The sequence below is a fragment of the Ursus maritimus genome, unplaced genomic scaffold (genome assembly GCF_017311325.1).
Source record: "Ursus maritimus isolate PB19 unplaced genomic scaffold, ASM1731132v1 scaffold_22, whole genome shotgun sequence".
NCBI lineage: Eukaryota > Metazoa > Chordata > Mammalia > Carnivora > Ursidae > Ursus > Ursus maritimus.
The window spans coordinates 38,106,014-38,133,011 of NW_024424675.1; the positions used below are offsets into that span (position 1 = coordinate 38,106,014).

Genomic DNA, 26,998 nt, shown 5'->3' on the forward strand with positions numbered 1-26,998 from the left:
AGCACACACCAACAAATGCAACTCTGCAACAGACAGGAAAGCACCTTCACGGTTCCAGGCTCTTCTAGACCATCTCTTAAAGAGAGCCCCTCAAATCCTTTTGAGGATCAGAAAGCTTCCCTTGGAGAAATCTTACCAGGAAGTTAAAATGCGTCACCCAGAAAAATCAGAACCCTCTCATTAGATCAACCCCATCTCAGGGACAGGACGGTGCCTTTTAAGGATTCCCAGGGGCTCCCAACCATCGTTAGAAACTCACTGCTCTAGAATTCCTGGTTTAAAATTAATACTAATAATGGTGCTATTTCACTTGTCACTGACCATGAAAAATCATTAGGACAGGGGCACGTTTAGTGGCAAATTAACATTCTCCTGCCCACTCCTTCCTCACAGAACGTGGTTAAGGAACGGCATCAATCCACGTGAAAACAAGCCCAGGAAAAGCTTTCATGTTCTGCCTAATCCTTTCAGACCACTGTTGGAGCATGCTGGTCTCTGGGCATTTAAGTTACATTTTGCGACTTTGTAACCTAGTCTGTGGGCTACATCCAATCCACGAGGCTTGTGCTTAAATTTACTCTTTGGCTCCCTGCCCTCCCTTTATAGATCATGGCCTGACTGATGCGCTAATGGAGAAGTGTGGGGCCCTGGAGACCCTTGACGGCCTGTTGGTTCTAACTCCTTAGGCCACCCCCTGAGAGAGGGTCTGTGTGCTGTTCCTCACACTGTTCCACGCATGGGGTATTCATTCAGCAGTGAACATACCAGGCAAAACTCTGTTCTCAGAGATACTGCCTTGAAGTGAGTTGGGTGGGAAGGCAAGGGGAAGGTGGTCAGAAAATGCCTCTCGGATGAGACCTGTGCGCAAAACCCAGGAGGTATGCTGGAGTGGCCCAACCGGGCATCTGCTGAAGTAGAACCGTCCCAGGAAACAGCTAGGGCAAGCGCTGGGACGCAGAGGATGCCTGATCGGGGGGAGAGGGCACAGGTGGGCGGAGCACCCAGGCTGAGGTCGGGGTTCTGGCAGGAACATGGGTCACATGGGGCTTGAGGACAACAGCAAAGACTGTAGTATGCGTTCTCAGTGACGAGAAGCCTCCGGAGGCCCTGAGCAGAGGGACGATATACCTGCCTTACCTTCTAGCTTTATGCGGGCACCTGGTTGAGGCTTCTAAAGTTTCAGAGCTTCTCTCCAAAGAACCCCCCCCGCCCCATCCCCCCCCCCCAGGACCCCATCCTGTCAGCCCTCCTTCACACCTGACATCCCACATCTGGCCCCTGAGGGCCTCTGAGTTCGAGAGCCCGACAAGGACACCGCTGCCCGTCTGTGCTTCTGCAGGAAAGCTACTCACGGCCGCAGTGGGGAGCCTCTGCGTGCAGGCCACGGGGAGCCGCAGCTTCCAGTCTGTCTCGCCGTCCAGCTGATCCGTCCGCAGGAAGCAAGAGCCTGTGGAAGGAAGGTGGGCACTGTCTGTTCGCTTTCACGTCAAGGATCCTTTTCCCCTGGCAGCTCTGAGTAGCTCCTGCTCGGGCCTTTGTAAAAATCCAATCAATGGCCACCAACCACAAGGAAAAACAAAGACCCCACTTCCTGCTTCCTCTATAAGCTCTCGGGTTAGAAGATCTGGGTTCAAATCCTCCCTCCATCATCCATTCACAGTAGGAACCTGGGCCAGTTTCTTGACTTCACTAAACACCAGCAGGCCCTGTCTGTGAAATGGGAGGAACACAGCTCAGGAGCTTGCTATAAAGATTTGGGGTGCTCGAACCCCCATCATGGGGTCTGGCACAGGGCAGCTAGCATTCGAGGCCATTCTGGGCAGGAGATACAGATACCTTATTAGGAACCAGACTCCTGGATTCAAGACCAGCAGCCCCACTTACTAGCTGCACGTCCTCGGGTAGTTACTTAGCCTTTCCAAACCTTGGTTTCCCTGAGTGTAAAAATGGACAGAACAGCACCAAGGTCACGTAGTGCGGACTCCACAGTCGATCCTGGCAGACCGCTCAAAATGCACAAAGGGCTACGAAAGCACGTGCTTGTTACCCACTTGCACATGGATGCCTATTTCTGTCTGATGTGCAAACCCAGCATGAGTCGGCTATAGATTTCATCAGACCCAGAATGCCCTGAATTCAGGACATCGCAGCTAGGACCTCGGGGCACTATTAAGGAAAAGCATGTCTAATCCTTGGGGCGGGGGGGGGGGGCAGGGAGGAAAGCGTTTCAGGGACCCTAATCCATAACCCTCTACCTTCACAGACAAGGACACAAGAACCAATTGAGGGCAAAGCTGGAGATTTTAAAAGAAGACTTTTAAACTAGTGCCTTCCACTCCATCTCCAGATATGTTAATATTTTATTAGTATAAAATTTCATCTATACTTTTATTTGATTCATAATAAAATAGGCTGCAGCAATCCTGAAGGAATATAAAGGCGATTTTTTTCAGATGTTCAAAGATCTGATTGTGCCGGTACACAAGTGAAAAACAGCCTTGCTTCCTCAAAACAGCTTAAACAACAACAAAAACAAAAAAAAAAAGAAGAAGAAGAATAAAGAGATTAGCGTCGACAGATGGGGCAGGCAGGCAGTGGTGTCAGCCACACCGGGAAAGAACTTGGAATGAGTGGGGTCTTCTAAGAGCCTGGAGCAGCTCGCCCAGGTCGAAGTGGCCTGTGATAATAAATTCATGGGTGAAGGTAGGCATGGCCCCGCCGCTCAGGAGCCAAGGGCCAAAAAGGCCACCTACCTCTCTCCCCAGCTTCTCCATGGTCACCCACATTTCTGTGTGCTTCTATTTGTGAAACACGCTTCCTGATACCACCAAGTCCTGAAGTTGAGCCCAACAGCAGCCCAGAAAGGAAAATCACAGCCACGGCCCGTGGCTCCACCAGCTGGGACCCAGCCTGGGCCCAACTAACTGTACCTTTATGAGGATCAGAATCTATTGACCTGCGAGGACCGAAAACATTTTGTTTTGTTTTGTTTAAAGACTGCTCTATTAAAAGAGATGTTTTTGATTTCCCTCCCTGGCTCCAAAATGATCATCTACTTCTGTTCCATTTTCAAATGATTATTTTGCCAAATTACCACTGAAAGGTTAATGGTTATTTTCAAAATTGATCCCAGATGTTTACCGTTTTTTTCTGATGTCCTCAGGAAGATCATGTCAGCAGGGACCCGCTGGTTCTGTGTAATGAAAAGAAAGACTGTTACCCTGAATAGCCATGTGTGGGGTTTCCGTTCCCCACCACCACCACCAGCCCCCTGGGGGGGGGGGCACAAAACCCACAGCCTCATTTACATTTCTGCCTTTGTCACAGACAGATTTGGGGATTTATTTTGTTTTGAATCTGAAAAATCTTGCACGCTGCTGTTACTTTACTAATCCCCTATTGAAATCTTATCTCGGAAAGAGAGCTTCTAGTTTTCTGGAGAATCCAACCATTACCTCCTGAAATTCCAGCCAGAAGGGCCCGGGCCGAGAGCCGGCTACCCTCGCTGGCTTTCTTCCAGGGGGTCTGCTGAAACTAAAGACACACACACACTTGCTCACGCTTTCTGCTCCTACCAATTTTCGGGCTTGATGTTTGGCTTTGAGTGGAATTTTAATAAGGAAGTCAAGTTGTAAGAAGCAAGGAAAGCCATTCTCAAGAAAAAACAAGACGTAAGCCAACGGCAGCCCTCATTTAATTGTGAACAGAGAAGTATGTGATAACATAAAGCGTTTGTGTGGCTTCTCTGAGCTGCCACCCAGAAGAGCTTCACTTCACCTCAAATCGACTTTGAGTTCTTGGATTTAATCCTTTTAAAAGAGCATAGTTCACTTCCTACAGAAACAAGCTATGATACAATCCTTTTCTAATCAAATATTATTCCAAGCCTCTCCAGGGCCACCCCCAAAACCCACTACCTTCTAAACAGACAGCAAAAAGAGACAGGAATGTTTGCTGAAGTCACAAATGTATGAACGGTGCTATTTTTAAAAATGCACTTTTGGCCCTTTTTACTATTCTCATGTTACACTTCATCCCTGCTCCCCACAAAACGACGGAAAAGCACGATGTTTATTTAAGTCAAAAAATGCAAGCTAAAATCGCTCGAAACGGTAAATGACAAATATTTTTATTTGCTTATGCAGCAAGCAGAGAATCCCAAAAAGCCTACGTTCAGTTCATCTACCAGATATACCAATTACATGTTAGGATTTATGAAGCGGTGGCAATGACTTCCCATTTACACACTCACACAGCAACCGGTCACAAACTGTGGGATCCCACCCACCTTTTCAACGATGATAAGGTCTCCAACCTGGATGTTGGAGCTCTTCACCTTCACTGTCCCTGCAAAGAAAGAGGTCCAAGACACATCACGTATGAATGCATTTCAATTCCTCACGCCTTTGCAGAGTGCCCACGAGCCTGCAAAGTCAATCCGGTATACCCAGAAGCATGTCCCTCCCCGGCCCAGCCAACCTCATCAGCATTGCCTGCCTCTCCGGGAAGAGATTCCCCTGCTCCAGGAACGGATCCCCACCTCTCAGAGCTCTGGAATAATTCACCCCCTCACATAAGGCCGCCTGTCTTAACGGCACCTTAGATGCTTTTCTAAATTGGTACCATGAGATTCATTCAACCTCAAAAGAAACCAAACAACAACACAGAAAAGGGAAAGAAAATTAAGAATCAGATCCATGGACTGAAGGTCAACTCTTTTTTTTTAAGATTTTATTTATTTATTTGAGAGAAAAAGCACACTCAAGTTGGGGGAGAGGCAGAGGGAGAGAATCTCAAGCAGACTCCCCGCTGAGCATGGAGCCTGCCGTGGGGCTCGATCCCACAACCCTGAGATCATGACCTGAGCTGGAATCACGAGATCATTCTTTTTTTTTTTTTTTTTTTTAAAGATTTTTTATTTATTTATTTGACAGAGACAGCCAGTGAGAGAGGGAACACAAGCAGGGGGAGTGGGAGAGGAAGAAGCAGGCTCCCAGCAGAAGAGCCTCATGTGGGGTTCGATCCCAGAATGCCGGGATCACGCCCTGATCCGAAGGCAGACGCTTAACGACTGCGCCACCCAGGCGCCCCTCACGAGATCATTCTTAACCAACAGAGTCCCCCAGGCACTCCTGAAGGTCAACTCTTAATTTTCGACACCACTGAAAAGAAAGAAGTCATCCTAAAATGACTCATTTTCTATAATTTGCGATTGGTGGGGGGCCTGGGTGGCTCCGTTGGTGAAGCGTCTGCCTTCGGCTCGGGTCCTGATCCCAGGGTCCTGGGATGGAGCCCTGCATCAGGCTCCCTGCTCAGCGGGGAGTCTGCTTCTCCTTCTGCCTCTCATTCGTGCTCTCTCTCTCTCTCTCTCTCTCTCTCAAATAAAGAAAATCTTTTAAAAAGTTTGTGATTGCTCTGGATTTTCTTTCTGATTATGATCGGACTACACTTCAGCTGGATATTTAGATGGATAAACGGTAACAGCTGACATTAAACACCAAACCTGCGCTAAGCACCGTACAGACACTGACACAGCCACAGCTTCCTTTAGTCCTCACAACGGCCCCAGAAACGGGTATTATCACCTGAAGTTTTCAGACGGGGAAAGTAGGCTCAGACCTGCGCCACCCCCACCCCCCACCAGCCTCACAGAACAGATCAGAGCCAGGATTCACACCCCCATCTGACTCCAGAGGGTGAATTAAAAAAAAAAAAACAACAGAACAGTGAGTTCAGTTCAACGACAAAAATACATTTACTGAGTGCTATGTCGTGGGAATTCAAAGATGCAAAACCAGCTCCTCATCCTAGGAAAAAAGCTCGGTCTCCTTCAGGAGTCAACAAACGTGCTGGCAGTAGCCAAGGCAGTGAACAGTTTGGGTTTTACAGGCCAAGAGGTGAGGTGCCCAACTGCCAACAATCGTTCCCCACCAAAGGCTCAAAACTTTTCTTAGCAACCAGGCCATACCAAAAAAAAACAAAAACAAAAAAACAAAAAAAAAAAGGTGGTAGGCTGAATTTGGCCCTCGGGCTGTAGTTTGCAAACCCATGGACTGGAAAAAAGAGAGCCAGACAGATGCCGTTAGTGCAAAATCGTGTGTGAAATGATACAGGTGAGTCCCGTGTGCTAAGGAGCATAAAGGGGGGGAATCTCCCCTTTGGAAGAGGACCTGGAACACTGCCCAGCACACAGAAGGCTCTTGATCATGCATTCAACATTCAAGCACCATTTACGGAATGCCTGCTGTATGCCAGGTGACCCAGAGGTGGGGATACACGGAACTCACATTCCTGCGGAGGGAAGGAGGCAACAGGTAAATAAGGAGTGAATGGGGTGGGGTAAGGGAGGCGTGAACATACACTCTGCAGAAGAGGTGGCACCGGAATTGGCCAGATGAAGGACACGGTTACCAGTAACCCATGAAAGGAAGGAGGAGATGGGAGAAAGGGGTACATGGGAGTCATCTTGCCTGCATGTGGCCACAGGCAGCACCTCCTTCAGCAAGGCCAAAAGCACTGCACAGAAGGCAGGGAACAGCAAGAGAGAAAGGTGGAAGGGCTAGTCAGGGCCAGGGGTCCTACAAACAAGCCCAGAGAGGAGGTGAGCCTTGGTTCTGGTGACCGGTCAAATTCTTGCACAAGGGACCAACACCATAAAATCTTTATGTCACTGGCTTTTTGTAAAAAGCCCACTTAACTTAAAAACATTCGGCCACGAGAGAGAGGAAGGAATAATGACTCTCAATCCTCCTTAATAATTGAGTATCATTTTATCCAGCAGCAAGAGCAAAAGTGGAATGGGAATCATGAGTCTGCTATTCTCTCCCTGAACTCATTCATTCAACAAAACCCAGCGTTCATGAAGCAGGATTTCTAGCCTGAGCTGCTTTAGTTGTAAGAACGTAAACACACTAATGAACTAATCTGAGTGTACAACTCCAGGCTTTTACGGGTTTTCACAGTATCATATACTTTTCACATAATTCAATGTGTCTTTTTAATAATTTACCACCGCCGAGATTTCCCATAGCATTCCAATGATCTCTACTGAAACAACTTTTTCAAATAGGTTCCATAGGGTTTCATTTCAATTAATTCTTGTATTTAATTAAATTTTGTCACAGTAACAGTCAGTAGAACTGACGCTAGGAGGGAAGCACCCAGACACTAATAATGTCTTCTAGACAGAACACACAGCAAGTGGTGATGAACTGGACCACCCCTCGGTTGCTCTGAGGACTTCCAGACTCTCCCAGTTTGGGCATCTCACGCTAGGACATGAGTGTTTCATGTGCCTCATTTTACCAAACACGGGACTAAATTCAATTCGTGGGCCTGAGCCCTATCCTGCTAGAGAGAGACCCAGAGCCTCAAATGTTTGTTATGTCAAAACATGTGCAGAGGGAAGGGAGGACATCCATTCGTTCATCATGATCCCAGGGTCCTAGGATGGAGCCCCAAGGGTCCTGGGATCCCAGCTCAGCAGAGAGTCTGCTTGTCCCTCTCCCTTTGCCCCTCCCTCCCATCAATCTCACGCTCTCTCTCAAATAAAATTAAATTCTAAGAAAGAAAGAAAGAAAGAAAGAAAGAAAGAAAGAAAGAAAGAAAGAGAAAGAAAGAAAAAGAAATGGGGGAAGAGAGTCCAACATGCAGAATTCTTTTCCTGCCTGAACATTTCTCCTGGTCCCACTAGGGGGCAACAGGAAAAATCTACACAGACTGTCGTCCTCTTCTTCCCAGGGAGTTTCTCAAGGCGTTGCTGGAAGGCAGATCATAAATTCAACATGGCCCTCTGTGCCAATGAGCGTTTCCTTCACCTGAGCTTGCCCCGGCTTTCCCAAACATAAATTTACACATTGTCTTGGTTTTATTACTAAAATTGAAGTTGGTGGCCTGACCCAAACGATCACTGAGCTTGTGTTCCAACCTTCCAGACCTGGCTGTAAGTCTTCTCTTGTACTTAACTCAAAGAGAAGTATGTATTTTAAGTCTTATTAGATAATAACTGTATATGTATACACGGGGATGTTGGCGGGACAGAGAAAAATCAGGGGGATTATGCTGGAAGGGCTGACGGGTGATTCTTCCTGGGCACACATGGAATTTATCCCTTTCTCTGGCACACATACTTTCTAAATTCTTCACAGGGATTCTTTTTTTATAAGCATGAGGTGCTCTTCTAATAAGAAAGAAGAATAATAAATTAAATTAGCTCCGACTTCTAAGTGACCAGACCCAGATCTTTCCCTTCTACAACGGAGTCTGATTTACGATCAGTTAATGTGAACTCTGCCTCTCCCTGTCCATCTGCTCAACCTCAACAAAAACCCCTTTTAATCCGCTGCGCTCGCAGAGCAGATTCTGACTAAGGCCAGCAGGCCGATCCCTCAGACAAGGTCTTCTACTGTATCTGTCCGCCAGCCAGCAGGCTCCGTCCTGGGAGGGGGGCAGCGGGAGCCACTCAGCCAAGAGGCCACTAGTATTTCTGAGCCATGGCTCCCTCGTTAGCATGTGAGTATTTGGGGGGTTGGGGGGGGCTCTGCAGCTTCCACAAATTTCTTTAAAATTTAAAAAGCCCCCCCACCCTCGGGTGAATGACCTGCTGTCACCTTAAGATTCTTAATAACTTTTCAACAAGGGGCCCCACCTTCTCATTTTACATGGGGTCCCCCCAAATTACGTAGCTGCCCCTGAACAGAAGTAAAAGCATCCAGTAACATCTCCAGGACACGGTGCACAGGAAAACCTGGCCGCCCTCTGAGAACGGAAGGGAGAGGCAGAGATCCTCAGATTCTCCTGCTCTATCGAGCTAACCCCGCAGTCTTGACCATAAATTTGGATTTCCCTTTCCATGTTGCCACTTGCTGGCGATCGACAACGTGCTGCCGTTCAGGGCTGCGGGCAGGGCACCTGGTTCGCGGGGGTCTGCATACGTGTGTGTTCTGAACGAGGACAGACGTAAAACCAGAAGAATGAAAAGCAGGAAGAGTGGCAGGAAGAAAAGCGAAAGGAAAGCAGATACCAGGGTGCACAGTGCAACGCTGACGGGGCTTTCCACCAGCCACGTACCACGGCCGGCTGTGGACATCTGAGCAAGGGCCCTCGCGGTGGCCCCCGCTGCCGTGGCCAGGGTGGCAGAGGGAGAAAAGGGGGACAAAGTGAGACTGACAAGCCCGGCATTCGGGGGCTGGGATTAACCACAGAATGAAAAACACTTCAAATTGTGGAAAGGGCTCCAAACACATGATTTCTGATCTTACCTTAACCACTCTTCTGAGTTTTCTACAAACATTCTTGCAAAAAAAAAAAAAAGACAGAACAAGGTACAGACGCACTCTGGCAGAGCTCCCCGTCTACCTCACAAAAGTAACACGTCTCCAGTGAGTATTCAAAGAGAGGAGGACAGCTTCCTGCTGCCCATTCTCTGCCAGGAAGAAAACACTCTCCCGACACCCCACTGAGAAGTCAGCACGCACACTTCCCAAGCACTGCTTCCCTTTTTGCTCTCACCTCCCTTGAGGTTCCTACGGCCGAAGGAGGGCAGCCCCATGGGTGTGCAACCTGCGTGTTCACACGGGCCCCCCCACCCTCGGGTGAATGACCTGCTGTCACCGTAAGATTCTTAATAACTTTTCAACAAGGGGCCCCACCTTCTCATTTTACATGGGGTCCCCCCAAATTATGTAGCTGCCCCTGAACAGAAGTAAAAGCACCCAGTAACATCTCCAGGACACGGTGCACAGGAAAACCTGGCCGCCCTCTGAGAACGGAAGGCCACAGCCCTTCCCCCTCCCCAGATCGCCCTTCTGTTCTGGGTCCCCTAACACCCAGCCTCCAACCTCCAGCCTCTGGGATTTTTAGATACATTTGCAGAAACTTGAACAGAAGTTGGCTAAGAGATTTTCACAAAGGTTAAGTGGAAAACTGTCTGCTGGCCACATCCTAAGTCATTAAATGCCTTCTATAAAATAAATTCATCCCTTGCAGCTTTCGACACTCTACCCGAGTCACCTCTGAGCCAGAGTTTGTAACAGGGAACAAAATTCCAATTACGAGAGCTGTTTATTTCTGTAGAGATGGACCCCAAGCCTTTCATAAGCAAAGCTATTGAGCCCAAACCATGCTTTTCATGGATGACAGCTTCAGGATAAGAGCAGTTTGTCTCCATTGCAGGGAGAAACCAGATGTTTCCCTTGAGTCGAAACAAGCAAATGACAATTCAGTCAAACTGCAGAGCAGCCCGCAAGAAAGAAATTTTTTTAAAATAAATTCCAGGGCACTCGTATGTGTGGGCCTCTGTGTTGACCCCAAACACCTCAAGCCCTGCTTCTATTTTTCAACGCGCACGCAGGACATTGATCGCTTTTGCTGATCGCGAGCCGCGATGTCTACGCACCAGCCCTGGTTAACGTAGTACTCTCGCGCTCACACTCTGTGACAGTGATGAGTTGTAAATGCTATAGCGTGTACGTTTCCTGGGGTTGACATTAAAACGCCTCTGCGGACCCAGCAGAGCTCCTGGGTTCCGAGTTGAAATTTTCATATTCCAATAGAGTGGTCTGCATTCCCCGGAGCCTAAGAAAAGACTTATTTGAAAACAAGCAAAGGGTTCAGATGTATTATTATAAATTCCGTGGCCGCATCCTGGGTCTTTTGTTTCAAATAGTGGGATCTTAAAAAAGAAAGGCTGAGGTTTAAGTGTAACGAGCTTCTACCCAACAGAGGCTTTTAAAATAAATATATAAATGGTCCTCCCTGCGTCTGGTGTCCAATAATGAAGAACCAGACCCACGCCGCTGCAGTGGTGGGGCAGGGAGGGGTAGACCCCTTTTGGGAAAGATAACAGTGCCATGTGCATGTGAGATTATTTTCAGGGGGGGGGTTGGTTCTTTTTTAATTAAACAATACATCGGTTCACCAATGATTTGTAATTAAGTGAAACTGAGTACTCTGAAAAAAAAACAAAGAAACATATGGGTCTGAAGTAACTTTGCATCTGTCAGAGAATGTATGAGAAAGTGTCTGACAAGATCTGTTTTAAACAAGACTTGTAAAAGCGAATGCTCTGAATCTTAATGAGGGAAGCTTGGGCAGGGGAATCCTTTGCTTCCTGAACTGCCTGTGAGATCCTTAGTAAAGGACTTTTGTAGTGCTTTTGCTGTAGTTGATATCGAAAAGACCATTACTGTAATTCTCTTCTCTAAAAAAAGTTTAAAACAGGGATGAGCCGTCAGTGTAGGGACAACTTAATGCTGGGCACCCTGCAGATCTGATCTTTTCTTCTGGACTGGAGGCCTCAGCCTCTACCATGTCACACCAGACCCTGGATCAGGCCAAGAAGCCTAAGAGCTTGATCCCCCCTCTTCCCATTTATTGGAGCGGGAGGTATTGAAGCAGCACTCTAGGTCTTGCACCTGGCACTGTCCAATCAGTGTCAGATGTCAGCTGGGATGGGAAGAATAGCCCAGAAGCCCGGAACAAAACGGGTCCCAGTGATCAACACAAGTGCTAACCAGTGAATGTTGAATACAGCAAACTGAGGACAGTCCGGACTTCTAAATGAAATGTTTCACTATATATAAAGGTGCTTAGAATGAAAGTCTTCCAGAAGCTGTCTGCACAATTTTCCACTTATCCAGGAAATATTTCCCCTCCAAATGCCGAAATCATGTTGGTGTACTGTGACGGGGTTTACACTAGTAAGTATCTGAGACTTAAAAAAATAAAATTTGTAAAGTATAAAACATATCTTTGAAAACACAAATGGTACTTGTGTTTAAGAACACAGAATTTCAATTTAGTTAATTACCCATGAGCTAAACAATGCCCCATTAATAACGCATCCTCCCCACACGATCCTACTTTCTCCTGATGAACTCCAGTGGAATAAAACTGCCAAAAAGAAAAACAGAGATAGACTTTGACCTCAAAATTCAGTCACAGGAAACACAATCCTAAGTCATGGCCCAAAATGGATTTTGAATTAAATTGAAAAAAAAGACAGCACTCTTTAATGGATCCTCAGGTTATTCAGTACCTGGGAAAGGTGAACAGGGCACTTGGAAAGATGCAGAACTATCTGGAAAGAAATGGGGAAGATCAAACGTTTCAGCTGGTTTTTAACACCACCCAGTACTCCAAAACTAAAGATAGGAGGGATTCTCTCCATTTCACCTGGACCTTTGGCTTATGACTTATGGCTCCTGGGGTGCCCAGATGTCCCCAGCGGGAAAGAAGCATCAGCAATTGTGTTAATTGTGCCTGTTTGCACTTTCTTTCAAAGCTAATTATCCGCGTGCCTCATTTAGCCCTTGATCGCAGGTTAGTCTGGAAAACATGCCTGGTAGGAAGACCTACGAATTCCGAATTCCTCGGGTGAAACTGCTAACCCAACTGCCGCTCGCCACCCGGGATAATCAAGGCAAACCCCTCCAGCCCTAGAATTACTTTTGGTTTAGGTAAGACACGTTAGAAAGAGAAACGATCCATTTACTAATTACTCTTTCCCCACCCAACCCCAATCCCTGCAGTAACAAAATGACATTTCGCTAGTGGTCAGCTACCACTTCGAGACCCTCTTTTCTTCGGCTTTGGTATTTCCAGGGCCTCTGAACTCTTGCTGGCAAAGACAGGTCTAGAAAACTCGTAAGGGCCTGAGAACCTCCCTCCAGTCTGATCATGCTACAAATGTGGGTTTCGAGGAGAAAGAGAGGGGATGCTTCTTTATCTGAAAGCAGGATCCCTACAGGGTTTTCGACAACTTTGTCTAACAATAAGTTTGTCCCCCTCAGAATGAGGATGCTTGGGGCACGGGAGTGGCTCAGTCGGTTAAGAGCCCAACTTGTGATTTAGGTCATGATCTCATGGGTCTTGAAATCGAGCTCCAGGTTGGGCTCTGCGTTCAGTGGGGAGTCAGCTTGAGATTCTCTCTCCTCCCCCCGACCCACTTTCTAAAATAAATGAATATTAAAAAAAAAAATGAGGATGCTGGATTAATAAATTCCTTTGGACTCAGAAACATGTTTTAAAATGATTTCAATCTAAAAACCCTTCTGTAGCATACATATTAAGGCTGACCATCACAGCTACGGGTGAGATGGTCCACGTGGAGAGTGCCGAGCCCAGCTCCTGGCACGTCGTGGGGGCCTAGACCTACCGGCCCAGGATGAGCGTTCAGACAGGCCCGGGTTCGAGTCCCAGCCCTGCCCTCAGCTCGCTACACCGTCTGAGACGCGGTGCCTCCCCTGAGCCTCTCAGTGTCGGTCTATAAAAGCCACCTCCACACGGCTGTTTAAGAGAGGACACACTAGACCCTGTCCAGCATCTGGCTGGCTTGCAGTGGGTAATCTTTCATTTTTTTTTCCACAGCTTTCCAATTTTGACAGAATTTTTCGAACACTTCCAAAGCCACCTACTCCCTCATATGCCTTGTACACAGATACCTAGACCACAGAACGGACCTTCCCATGGTGTTAGGCCCTCGTTGACCTCCGTGGTCTTCTCCTCTGTTTTCCCAGAAGGGAGACTCAGGAAACATGGCCTAAGTGGGAAGAACAAGGTGGAGCCAGAAGCTGGGGTATGCACCCCACACTCCCAGCCACCACACCTACGGCCTTTGGGAGACTCTTCCCCAGGGCCACTTCATGCCTGTGCGCTCTGGGTACTAGCACGGGGCGCTGTGCTCAGAAGGGTCCTGGACTTGGCTTCATGCTTGCCTGCAGCCATCTTGAAATTCTTAATTTTTGAACAGGCCCCACATGTGCATTTTGCACTATGCACCACAAACACGCAACCAGTCCTCCTCTCTTCCACCCTGTAAGACTTAAGATGAAGGTCACCTCTTCTGAGAAGACCTATCAGCTCCTCTCTGACTGGCTCCCGTAACCTCCCATGACCCTGGCTCATGCCTCCATTTACTGATTCACACCCACCAACATTTAACGGACCCCAGCTACAATACCATCGCCACTGGCTTTCTTGAGCAGATACCAAATCCCAGGCAAGTGTTATGTTCTTCTCACACAAGAGTTATATTTAGAGCAGCTCTCGTAAGGTAGGCACTATGATTACCCCCAATTTACTGACAGGTGAGGGACCTGCTCACAGAGCAGGGTGCAGGGGGCAAGCAGGACTCCTGAGTCCAGGCAGAGCACAGGCTCAGAACCACTGTCTTAACTGCCAGGCACTGTGCTCAGAACCAGGAATGCTCCCACCCCTGACATGTAAGTATTAGTTGCATTTTTAAAATTATCTATTTAAATGTCTGGATACTTCAATAAATTACAAATTCCCAGAATCCCCAGCCCCTTGTGTTCACCTCTGTAATATAATATGGAAGCCTATCATAGACTTGGGAAGTGTGATAGTCAAAAAAACTCTCAAGAAAACGAAGAAAAGGTCATTTTGACGTGAAGCATTAAAATACTTCAAGTATTTCTCATTAAACCGTGACAACATTAAAAATTAATCTAATTGCTGTGTTGTTTTAGATAACAAATTATTCGAATGAAGATATCTCAATGGAAGTAGCAATTAACAACAACAAAAAAACAAAAAACAAAAAACTATCATCCATTCTTCCTCACGGTGATGAGTGCCTTACTTCCAGGATTTTTAGTTGTTTAAAATCCACTTTTTTCTCAAAGTTTGAAGTTTTTTTCAATTTGATTACCATAATGCCTCTAAAACTCTGGCAAAGTCCCAACAGTAAATCTGTGCCATCAGCATTCCTGAAACTATATTAACTCTTGCTAAAAATGCGTGCCACGAATCTAATTTTGACACATCAGACAAGCACAAGTTGAGGGACGAGCTACAAAGCAACTGTCCTGAAACTGGCCGGTCCTTTTCAAAATGTCAGCGTCGTCGCATCAAAGAAAACCAAGGAGCTATGCCACGCTAGAAGAGATTAAGGAACAAGGACAATTAAATGCCACCCGGAAAACCTGTACTGGTTTCTGCACCAGGAAAAAAATGCCATTAAAAACAGGATAGTTTAGACCCTGGGGGGTGGGGGATGGAAACAACAACAACAAAAATCAGGACACTTCAAGAACAAATGGCAAATCTGGAGTAAGGACTGTAGATGAGACTAATAGTAACGTACCAATATCGAATTCTCTGATTTTGACAATTGTACTGTGTTATGTGAGAACAATGTCCTATTACGCATTAGGCACTGAAGTATTTAGGAGTAAAAGGAATTAATGTCTGCAGCTTAATTCTCTAATGAGAGAGAGAATATTAAAGAGCAAACGTGGCGAAATGTTAACAATTGATGAAGAGCACGGCGGAGTTCACCACGTGACTTTTGCAACTTTTTTCCTAGCTAGAAATTACCACCCCCCAATTTTTAAAATTTTATCAGCACAAGGACTGCTATTATTAGCCAGGAAATGATGCAGAATGCAGGTAAATCCTGTGGCCTGTAATCCAGTGATCAGGAACTCGATATTCCGGTTTCTAAAGGTTTCTGAACTCCAAAAATAGTGTTGAAAAATACATTTTAAGGCATCATGTGATACAAAAGGAACCGGTCCTGCGTGCATATACATACACATATTTGTTTCATTTTGCGTTTAAACTTACTAAACGAAGACCTTGGTGAAAAGCCTCACTCGAGAAAATTAGTAAGTAATTAAACAGTAAGGTCAAAAAAGGCTTCTTTCTCTTCCTCTCTCTGCAATCTCCCAGTTGGGGCTTCCTACTGTGGCCCTTCCCCGCCCCCACCCCCAAAGTGTATCAAATAACGAAACTCACCTCGATCACTTTCTGAGCTGACAGTTTCTTCAGTGTTTTTGGGGTCTTTCAAAACAAATGACCGAGCAGGGGCTGGGTTAATATTCACAACTCTGCTCGGTTTCCCCTACTGTCGCATTGGCATGACAATGGAAACCACGGGCCACAAAAGGAGACCAACAAAGGAAGACAAGTTTTTAATGCTAGAGCCATCTGCCAATTCTCCTTAGGATCTTTCCAAGAACTGAGTGAAGATAAAGCAGGGGCTGAGAAGGGGGTCTGCAAGGGAGGGCAGAAAAATCATTCACGGGAAAAGCAATTGCAATATGAAAAGAACCAAAGAAGGTTTGGAGCCTGGATAGATGAATGAATGGAATCCCTCTAAATAGATCCACCGCACCCTCTCCAATGGGGCTTTTGTCGGTTGCCTAGCATTTTAAATGTTATAGTCAGAATATGTTATTAAGGGAGGATTTAATATACACGAACCACAAAAAAACACCCTGCAGAGGGGTCTTCTGATTACCCACGTGGAAAGCCCAAGCCACCTGCCTTTGCAAAGATTATGCTGGGTTTTCTTTCTTTATGTAGCAAAATGTCCTAAATACAGTAGTTTAGCAATAATAAAGCATTTTTATACCAACTCTACATCCCCCACTTCACCCAGAGATTTGTAAAACGTTAAGACCACCAACTACGAAAATCTATTTAAATGCACTAAACGAAATACGTTCATGCCCTCGGGGGATTTTGTTTAAAAAAATTTTTTTTGAGCCTAAAACATATTCTTCTGACATTATTCCTAGAAGAGCAATTCTATGAAAAACCCTGAAACCACGTGTGGACGCCTTCTTGGGAAGACTAAAGCATCGGAAAGCTTGACTTGACTCAGATACGCCTTCCCTGAGACATCTATCTCATCTTTTTCAGAATTCATAACATCCTGAAGGTAAGGCACAGCTTTTCTCCGTCTCTGCTGCTCCTAAAACATTACTAATCCCTGATTGGGATCAGTCATCTTCTGGAATTTTAGGTAACACGCCTTCATTTCTGAACACATCCTTACAGGTAATCTCCTGTAGAATTTGTAGCTGAAATAGAAGTTAACATTGGCTGGGGTGCTTTGTGGGTTTTCAATGGGGTGTTTGGGTGGTTTTTTTTTTTTTAATTCCACCAATTTAAAATGCATGCATCTTGCAAGGGCTTCAGTGATTAAAGGCTATCTAGTCGCTTCTCTTTGAGTCTGACTATATACACTCCCCACCTTAATTTTCAGGATTTATAAGATGCCTTTCAAGGAAATCTTCACGGATGCAGTGTTTATATAAATCTAGTGCCTATTTAAAAACTAATGTTGCGAAGTTGCAGTATTCATTTTGTAATGTTGAAAGAATATCTTTTAAAGCTTGTAGGACAGACTTTGCAGCCTCCAAGGCCTGAAAGAGAGGGGCTCCCTCCTTCCCTCCTCAGTCAGCCCAGGGACAGGCAAAGGGACAGGGTTAGCCAGAAGAGGATACCCAGTGAACAAAGTTTAATTCCAGGCTGCTGACACACAAGTCGGCCAACAGGCCCGGCTCTGAGAGAGACTGTGGCAGCCCCGAGCACACGCTGGCCTCCCTGGTGCCAGCAACTATGAGTGACTGTCCCACCACGCAGCGTTTGCACGCCCACCAGCCCCGGGCCTTGAACTCTGCTCCCTGACTGTGCACAGCCCGTGATGGAGTTGCAACCCTGTGGCCCCAGGCCGAGCGGCAGGAGGTGGCCCACGCAGAGCTGGGAGGCTGACCTCTCGCTGTGAGCCGGCTGTAGACCTGGCAGTTGACTTCCCTGTCCCGCACATAGCATCGGATCTCCTCTACGGCCTCCCGGATGACAGTGACGGCCAGCACGAAGCCCTGCAGAGAGAGCGGAGAGAGGGTGAGCCCTGCTGAAGGCGACCTTCCTCTTCTGGTGCTTGGGACAGAAAAGGCCAGAGGCCACACCGGAGGGCAGCAGGGCAGGGTCTCCTAATTACCCCAAACGCATACGCCCCAGCAAGCCCACTTCTCCGACTCCTTCCTACACACATGCCCTGGCGAAACAGTCACTGACACACATATACCCTGGCAGCCCTATTCACCACCACTGCAGGGTTTCTAAGAGGAAAAGGGGGTCCGTCCACAGGCAGTGACAGAGGGATGGCGCCTGCTGACTCGGCATGTGCTGGGCACGCTTCCAACTACGTTAGACCCCCACAACAACCCCATGCTCATGATTGCTGAGACTGAGCCTCGGAAGCACAGAAAGGTGGAGTCATCTTGCCCAAGGACATGAAGCTCCTAAGTGACTGCCAGGAAATCGGGCCCCAGAGTCCCTGCTCCTAACAGCCACATTGTTCTGCATCCAGAGAAACTTGGAAAACCTACTAGCCAGTACAATGGAGCACCAGGAGACAGAAAGAGTGAGATCCGTCCCACGCACTGACCTGCCAAGGAGGGAAACCAACTTCTCACAACGTACAACGTCACACCGTGCACACAAACAACACGGGACAGCCACCATCCTCTGTGAAGAGCTCCCAATTTCCACAACTAGCGGCTAGATTTCTTTGCAAGGAAGGGACTGAGAGGGAGGAAGGGGCCAAAGGGGACTTCGGTCTTCTTTGTACTGTTTTAAATCCTTATAAAGAGAACACATAGAAGTATTAATTGCATAAGTAGCAACAAATAAAAAGAACACTGGAAACTGCCCAAGCTTTCGTGGGCCGGGTACCCTAACTCATAAAATCTGGTAGGGACTGGTGTATGAGTCAGCCGTAACAAGAATCTATTTCCATCTAGATTTCTCCTCTCGTGGCAGTGAAGGCAAGAACACTCATTCATTTCTCTTACAAAATAGCCTTGTCATCTCCTTTTAAAGTCATTTTCTTAAAAATACGGAAAGCACCATCACCCTGAAGGTTAACAGCATTCCTTGAGCATCTCATTTTCATACTGTTTACTCCGTGAAATATATTAACTTCGATTCATTCAAAGAACTTTAAATCTCTTATGTAAATCTAGCCAGGGATGTGCGGCTTTGTGAAACTCCTCCGAGGGCTCATTCATCTTTACAATCAAAGGATTACTCCTGTTTCCAATCAGATGTAAAGTACTAGCTGCAGCCAGAGCAAAACGGGTACACTTCAGAATAAAAGCATAACCGGGCCAGGAGGGGCGAGGAAACCTGTTCTGGGAGAGCGCAGACCCGGGGTGCAGGACCCCTCCCCCTCCCAAGCTGCCGTTTTTTTTGTTGTTCTGGGCCAGAACCCAGGTGTTTGCTGTTTGTTTTTTCAAATGTTCCAGTTTCTAGTTCTCTCTGCGTGGGCCTAAATCCCATTGATGCTAGTGGAAAGTGTGTGCTCATACAAAGACAGAGCCGCTAACCTCCTTGCTGCAAATAAACACCGTCTCTGAAATTATCATATCTGCTCCCCCCACCCCACCCCCAAACACACAGTTCCCATTAATCCCAGAGGACATGCCATCCCTTAGGCTAGAAAATGCTTTCACAAAGAAATGCAAATGTAGTCCAGAAATAAATCCCAACTATGCAACTTCAGAGGTCCTTCACAGCCACAGATATTTAGAGAGAGGCTTTAATAGGGAGGCCTGGGGTTGTCTGAGCTTGTAAAGGAATCAGAGGCAGTGATAGCCTCTGATTAGCACCCAGACAAGCCATTCTGAAGGTGCTAAGCCTCCTTTTGTAAAGTTGTACATCAAAAATAGATTTACTAAAGCAAAACAAATCTATGAGCTAGAAATCAGAAAAGCAGTTGCCTCTGGTTAAGGAGGGGGTGACTGAAAGGGGCGTTAGGGAACCAGGGTGATGAAAATGTTCTGTATTTTGACTGAGGTGCGTTTCCATGGGTGTTGACAGATGTCAACACTCACTGCATTGCGAATACAATATCTGCATCTTACGGTACACGGGGTATATCTTAGTACCAAAAAATCTAGGGTATTTGGTCTTCATACAATTTTATGGATCATTTCAGCTATCTATTGAGGAATTTCTCCCTCTAATATATTAGTACCAAGAAAAAAGTTATCAAAAGCAAAATCTTGGGGCCCCTGGGTGGCTCAGTCGGTTAAGCAGCTGCCTTCAGCTCAGATCATGATCCCAGGGTTCTGGGATCAAGACCCCACATCGGGCTCCCCGCTCAGTGGGGAGTCTGCTTCTTCCTCTAACTCTCCGCCCTGCTCATTCTCGCACTCACTCATTCTCTGTCTAATGAACAAATAAAAAATCTTAAAAAAAAAAAATGCTAAATCTTCATCCAGACAATGAACAATGTCACTAGTGCCAGAATTTTAAAATTCAAATGAGAGTATTTCCTGAGAATTTTCTGTCCACTGGGAGCAATAGAAGGCATCTCATCTGTAGGACTTCATTTAACTCTTCCGACAAGTCAAGGAAGCGGACATGAACGTCCCGTTTTACAGATGAGAAAACTGAGGTTCGAATTACGTAATTTCTCAAAGTGTAGCCAGGAGCCACACCTCAGCCGCATGGCTCTCAGCCCTCATCCAGAACCACGGTGCTTATTTAGAACTGGGTTTGGAACGGCAGGTCTTTCGGGCTGGTCAGAGACATTTCAGAATGTGTTCTAGTCCAGAACTGGAAACAGGCTCTGTCCAGAAATATCGAGGGAAAATCGGCTATAGTCACCTAGAAATAGATGCCATCTACTTTGTCTTTGACCCCAAACCTCCTTGTCTGCACCCCCTGGTAAGAAGCAACACGAAAGCCCCACCCCCCTCGCAGTCCCAACCCTTCACAGGAAACGCGGGCTCTAAAGAGACACCATGCAGAGGCAGGAAGCTCAGGGCCACCAGAGGCTGCTGTCCACCCGCCGGGTTTCTACCTGCGGCCACAGTTCTGGGAAAACAGGCAAGTCCGCGGGGAGAAGGGGAGCGGGCAGAGGGGGCAGGGGCCACAGCGACCGCATGCACTGAAGGTCAGGCTTCTGCAAACTGCAGCCATCACTTCAGCGAGGAGATGGAGGCAGGAGCTGGGGCCGGGCCCTCTAATTTAGAAGGGGGGGTGCTCTAGGCCATCCCCGTCCCCACCACTTGCCCCAGCCCACCCGGACTGGGAAAGGAGGGAGAGCTTCACTGGGAATATTTTTATGTTTCATGCATCGTGTAAATGTATTCCCTTTCAAATAACTACACTTCAAAAAGGGAACCAAAAAAAAAGGCAATGTGATACGTTATATTTTATATATAGACTAACTTTTCAAAAATAAGTTAGGTTTGACTCTCTATGTAGTATGTAGTAAACAGTGGAATGAAAAAACTCAAATAAAATTGGGGTATTTCATATAAAACTCTAAAGTGTCTAACTCGGGTCTGGGAACTCCAGGCCCACATTTGCACCTGTGGAAATGCAGTAGCACCTTCCATTCTGGATGGGCCAAGAGCTCCCAGCTCTCCCAAGGTTTGATTGTGTCCGCCCAGCCTCGGAGCCTGCAGCGTTCCATTCTGTGTGTAAGAACACAGCGTGCAGACTGGAATGTTCGTTACACGAGGAAAGGATGCAAACAAAAGTTTGCTCCCGCTCCCAGAGTCCTGCCCTCACCTACAAATGACAGCACGACAGCACAGTTTGCACATCCCCAAAGCCCCTTTGCTGTTCGTGTGGGAAAAATGAATCCCTTCTTTCTCAGGGCTGGAGCTGCTGGCCTGACTTGTATGCTAACGCGACACTCACAGTGTGTAGACACCCACCCACTCAGGGGTCCCTTAGCAAGTGGCTCCCTCTACACTGTAAGTGCCTGTGCACCGAATCCTTATCATCTCCCACCTGCCACTTAAAGGAAAAAAAAAATCCTGTTATTTCTTCAAGGAGGACTTAAATATTTTCTACTTTAACAGTCTTCTCCCAATTAAAACGTTAACAATATTTGTGAACAGAGAATCCAAGTGTTCCCCCAAGTCCCATTTAACTCAGAAATAAATAGCCTCTATTTGGAGAAGAGATGTCAGTTCCACCCTCTCCACCCCCCCCCCCCCCCCCCTGGGCTTCCTTCTGTTCTTCGAATGCTCTGAGACCATGTCTACCGCAGGGCCTTTGCACGGCTGCTCTCTGTAGCTGGAATGCTCCCACCCTCCTACTCTTCCGCCCATCCCCTCCTCAAGAGGCCTTCCATGGCCACACCGGCGAAGGCTGTCCCTCCACACCTTCCACCCCCACCTTCAAGCATTCAACAAATATTAAATGTGCCTGGGAGAGCCTGTCTCACCTGGGACCTTATTCTATAACCTCTGTGGCACTTTTCACAGTTCCAAATGATTTCATTCGTCTGTTTACTGTCTATTCCCTCCGAAAACCAACTCCACGAGGGCAGGAGTTTTTATCTGTTTCATTCAATCTGTGTCCCCGGCACCCAGCACAGTGCCTGGCACACAGCAGGTACTCAATAACCACTTGCCAAAAGGAGGTAAGGGAGAGAATGGAGGGGCATTCTGGCCAGTTCTGTCTGACTTCACACACAAAGCACAGAACCTGGTACCTTTCAAACCCTCGTGCCGACAGACTCTACGTAAACAGAAAACACGATCTCAGAAAACAATTCAAATAGTACAACCCACAAAGACAGAAACTTCATCTTTCTTGCTTGCCGCTGTGTCCCCAGAGTCTAGAAGGGCGTGAAATGCACAGTAAGCATGTAACACCTGGTAGCTGAAAAAATGAATGACCGAACAACTGACAGACGGAATGACTCAAGAGCACAGGCTTCACCAGTCTGATCCTGGTGGCATATGAAAGAGGGCTTCGACAGGAGAGGCTCGGGGCGCTGGGGGGTGTCCTCTCTCTTAAAAGGCCACATCCCGTTCCAGATGCCCGGGTGACAGAGACAAAGAAGTGTCTGTTCCCAAAGCCCCGAGGTCACTGCACAAACCAGGCCGATTTACTCACCAGGGGGACCCAGTAGGTATAGAGGGCACCGAGTCTCATCTCAGGGACAAACTGAGAGCAGGCAAGAAGTAAGAAATAGAGGTTGAAAAAGTATTTGAACTGGTTAAACAGCACCTGGAACAAGGAGAGAGAAGAGAGGGAAGACAGTCACGGTCTGTCTGATGAGGTCGGGGAACCGCTGTTGAAAGCATTCCTACCCAAAAACAACTCCCACGGTACCTTCCGTGGGAACTTTAAGCACTTCTATATATTGTTTAGGGAAATACACACGGGTAATAAAAATATCATTTCTAAAAGTAAAACCATAAATAATGATACACATGGAAATTATAAATTTCAAGAGAGTGGGTACCCCTGGGGCGGGGGAAGGCACGCTGGGGGCCTTCGACTTTATCTGTTATGACTTACTTCTTAAAAACTATTTTAAGGGGCGCCTGGGTGGCACAGCGGTTAAGCGTCTGCCTTCGGCTCAGGGCGTGATCCCGGCGTTATGGGATCGAGCCCCACATCAGGCTCCTCCACTATGAGCCTGCTTCTTCCTCTCCCACTCCCCCTGCTTGTGTTCCCTCTCTCGCTGGCTGTCTCTATCTCTGTCGAATAAATAAATAAAATCTTTAAAAAAAAAAAAAAAAGAAAAGAAAACAAGGTAAACCACCATCTCCACGATATGATCTCAACACCAGGAGATAAATATAGCAGAATCCCATCCTGTGTGGAGGTGGGTTCTGGCAGAGCCTGGGCCGAGCCCACGCGCCCTGGGCGTGGGACTGGCGCCGCAGGACTTGTCTGGGGCGCGGAGCAGAAATGACGTGTCTCTCGGAGGCAAAGGCAGTCGAGTGCCCTTTTTCGGCCACCTCACTCTCGCTCAGTCATGGAGCTTTGGGGGGCCTTGTATTCCAGAGAGCGTAGCTACAACATGGATGACAGTGGTCCCGTCTACACCAGAACTTCCATCAATAAGAAATAAACTTTTTCCTGATTGAAGATACTGAGACTTGGGGGGGGAGTTGAAGGGAGCAATGAACGCAGTCGGAGTCGCCCTAAAACAACATTAAAATTGACCTTAAGCTACGGCATTACACGTTTGTGTTTCTGTAATCTCTCCCAATAAATCAAAGAGTCACTTTTTTTTCTCCTTCCAGCACTGGGAACCGACGGCCGCCACTGCTTCCAGAGTCAGCTGGTGTGTGTGGAGGCTCTGGTGGGTAAAAATAGGTATTCAATTTAAGTAGGGGGGGAGGTTTGTAGAGTACACATCCACGGATTGGTCTAAGTTAATGTGGAAATGCTGTGACTCCAGACCAGAAAATACCAAGTAAAACAGAAACAGTCATTAGCAAAAATATCCACAGAAATTCTCTCTGGATGGTAGGAATGAAACTGACCTCTTAAAAATTTTCTCTATATTTGTATCTCCAGGCTTTCCTAGAGTGAATATGCATTTCATGATGACAGGGGGTGGCATTTAGGGAATGGTGGGGTTTTTGTGGGTTTTTTGGTGTGGGGGGTTTTTAGAAGATGAACAGCCAGTGGCTAGGGCAGCCGAGAAAACACACAGGCTCTTCTGCCACGGGGACCTGGGTCTCCTAAAAATGGTCCCTGGCCGTACGTACCCCAGGAAGAAAGGTGAAGAAGTTGTACTTCTGGTTGTTGATGACATTTCGAGGGTATCTCTGGTCCCTCTTCTCGGGGTGCCCCAACCACACAGTGCGGGGCCTGGGCTCCCCTCCGCCACAGCATCTCAGCCACTCACAGCACCTGTGGGAAAGGCAAAGTCACAGTGTCAAGGCCACGTCCACACCCGCCTGCTCTTCTCCAAATGTTTTTCTCTCAGGCATCTGCACTGGGTCAGGACAACAGCCACAAATGGGGCTTCATCCGTCATGAGAAGGGAACACAGAGCCAGGGCTTCTAAGAAGCTGTGGTCCAGATAAAAGACGGTTTGTGCCCAAGCCCAAATTACTTAATGTAAGTAATTTCAAAATGTAAGATTCATTTTTAAAATGAGATTTAAGTTTAAAAAAGCAAAGATACAGAAACACATTACCACTCTTACTTTCACATTTTGCTGATGAGAGAGGAAAGCTCGCGACAGTTAATAAAGCACCCAAGGAGGACCTAATTCAGATTTCTACCTCAATCTGTGTCTCCCAAATTGCAATTTTAATTACCCAAGTAAATGTCTGTTTGCTTTAAAAAAATTAAATTAAAAAATAAAGTACCCAAGTTTGCCAGGACGTGAGAAACAGGGGAGTCTCGCCTTAAACCACATCCATCTCATTTGAAAATCTAGCGACTTTCCAGCACCCCATGCTGTCAAGGTTGTTGGTCCCACCAAGATAACCGGGGAAAGGAGAAGGGGAAGAATCTCCTCTCCACACCCAGATCTCCTTTCAGCAGCACCCCAGAGGAGCCAGCCAGGAAGACAATGGCTCAGGGCCCAGGGTCCTCTGGAGCCGGCCCAGAGTGCAAGCTGCAGGCCAACTGACCGCACCCACTCCAACCCCGCACCCCGGCCAGCTGTCCGGGCTGTCCTGCGAGGTCAGCTCATTAGTGCACCTGCTCCCGGGTACCCGCCCCAGGCAGGGCAATGCGGGCAGCTCCAGCGGAACAGAGACTCTGAAAACACCCCAAAAAGGCAGCTCATCCTTCTGGAGAACCCATGCATAAGGCATTTCAAGAATCACAAGCCCCATAAGCACTGTGATGGAAACACCTCATGCCAAACTGTTGGCCTCTGCCCCCACATACACAGGCGGGAGGGAGAAACCCCAGTCCTGCCAGCCGCTCGCGATGCTGCCAAGTGAAGCGAAACCAAGCAGACAGGGAGATTAGGACTTACATAAATACTGGCCCGCTGCGGCCCGCCCTTCTCCCCCCCCTCCTATGGGTCAGGCAGGTCCTGGTGGGGTGTTGGGGTACAAAGCTGAGCAAACACGGTCTCTGGGCATCAGCAAGCTGCCTGCCCAGATGCTCAAAATTTCCATGATGAAACACAATGCTCTTTCTTAAAAATAGCATCTTCATTCCAGTAAACCGGTGCTTCGGTGGAGTTTATGTGACAAGGACAGGTTTCACTTCCAGTAACTCTTCTGTGTTGGCCCTGTTCTAAGCTGTCCAAAGGCCAGGGACAGAAGCCTCAAAGAGTCCAACGCAATTACTGCCCATGGATGGGAAGCACCCAGGTGGGCCACGGGGGCGGGGGGGGAGGGGGGTCACGCTCTAAGCGCTGAATGAACGCAGGAAGGAGGGAGGGAGGGTTCACCGGACAGGGAGCACACCTCTCTTACTTGTGGAAGCCATCCTGCTGGTCATGACTGACCCTCTGTGAACCAGCAATCCTCTCCCCACCCTGTAATAATCCTGTAATGATGGCTCCCATAGTTGCAGCTTTCCAATGAAAGCGGAAGAATGGATTTCAGAAAACCAAGCATCAGGTCCACCGTTTATCTGAGTTTTGTCTGCGTTGTTGCAGGTTCTGCACAGCAAGTTATCAGGTTAAGCCACTCATTACTTAACCTGCAGATCTGTGCACGTGCACGAAGTGGGTGGACAGTCACTGCAGCATGCACTGTGGCAGCAAAAGACTGGACATGAGCCTCACCGATCCATTAGAGGGGGCTGGAGAAATCAACAGGGAACAGCCACGGTAGTCTTTCAAGAAGAGAGAGAGCTGCACGCACTCAGTGGCCCCATTTTGCAAGACAGGCTAAATCGAAAAGCGAGAGGCTAAAAGGCGTGTCCAGGATGCTATTCTTTGCATGAACACAAGAGGATACATACGCAGACATGTTTCAAATGCAGGAAATCTCCAGCATTGGTTCCCTGTGGGAAGGAGGGAGTAGGGAGACCTTTCGCTCTGTATTCTTTAGTTACGTTGTTTCACGTTGTCTAGGGACTCAATGTGGTTCCTTCCCAGCTCAATTCCTAAGAGTAAGCATTTATTAAATGTCCAGCTGGTACAAAGTACTAATCCAGGTCCTATGGGGACCAAATGTTGGAACAGGATCCTTGCCTTCTCCTTCCTCACAATCGCCCTGCAAAACAGGGTAAGTGTTCAGCACAGGACAAATGAAAAACTTTGTGTCACTCGGGCCCAGTATAATTGGCCCCAAGGCCATCTCCTTTAGCCAATCTGACAGTCACCGCATTTACTCACTTTCTGCATGCACTGGATGTATGTAACCTGCACACTTCCAATACACGATCAGTCCGACTTTCAGGTCAACAGTAGTTACTGAACACTAATGACAACAATAATATAAGACAAGTAAGCATTGCCTTTTTGTCACCTGTTCACATTCTCCTGCTATGTCTT

The 26,998-nt window shown here is 47.4% G+C and overlaps 1 protein-coding gene across 1 annotated transcript in view; it reads right to left on the reverse strand.

Annotated features, from left to right (window-relative positions):
* The window catches only part of ATP9A (ATPase phospholipid transporting 9A (putative)), a 125,725-nt gene that overhangs the window by 72,276 nt on the left and 26,451 nt on the right, over positions 1–26,998 (reverse strand). The window contains exons 2-7 of the mRNA XM_040638482.1: positions 24,294–24,438; positions 22,681–22,794; positions 17,525–17,633; positions 4,289–4,347; positions 3,142–3,193; positions 1,353–1,447 (exon numbers count right to left, since the gene is read on the reverse strand). Coding sequence (XP_040494416.1) covers positions 1,353–1,447; positions 3,142–3,193; positions 4,289–4,347; positions 17,525–17,633; positions 22,681–22,794; positions 24,294–24,438 — 574 coding nt within the window. The remainder of the gene's footprint in view (positions 1–1,352; positions 1,448–3,141; positions 3,194–4,288; positions 4,348–17,524; positions 17,634–22,680; positions 22,795–24,293; positions 24,439–26,998) is intronic.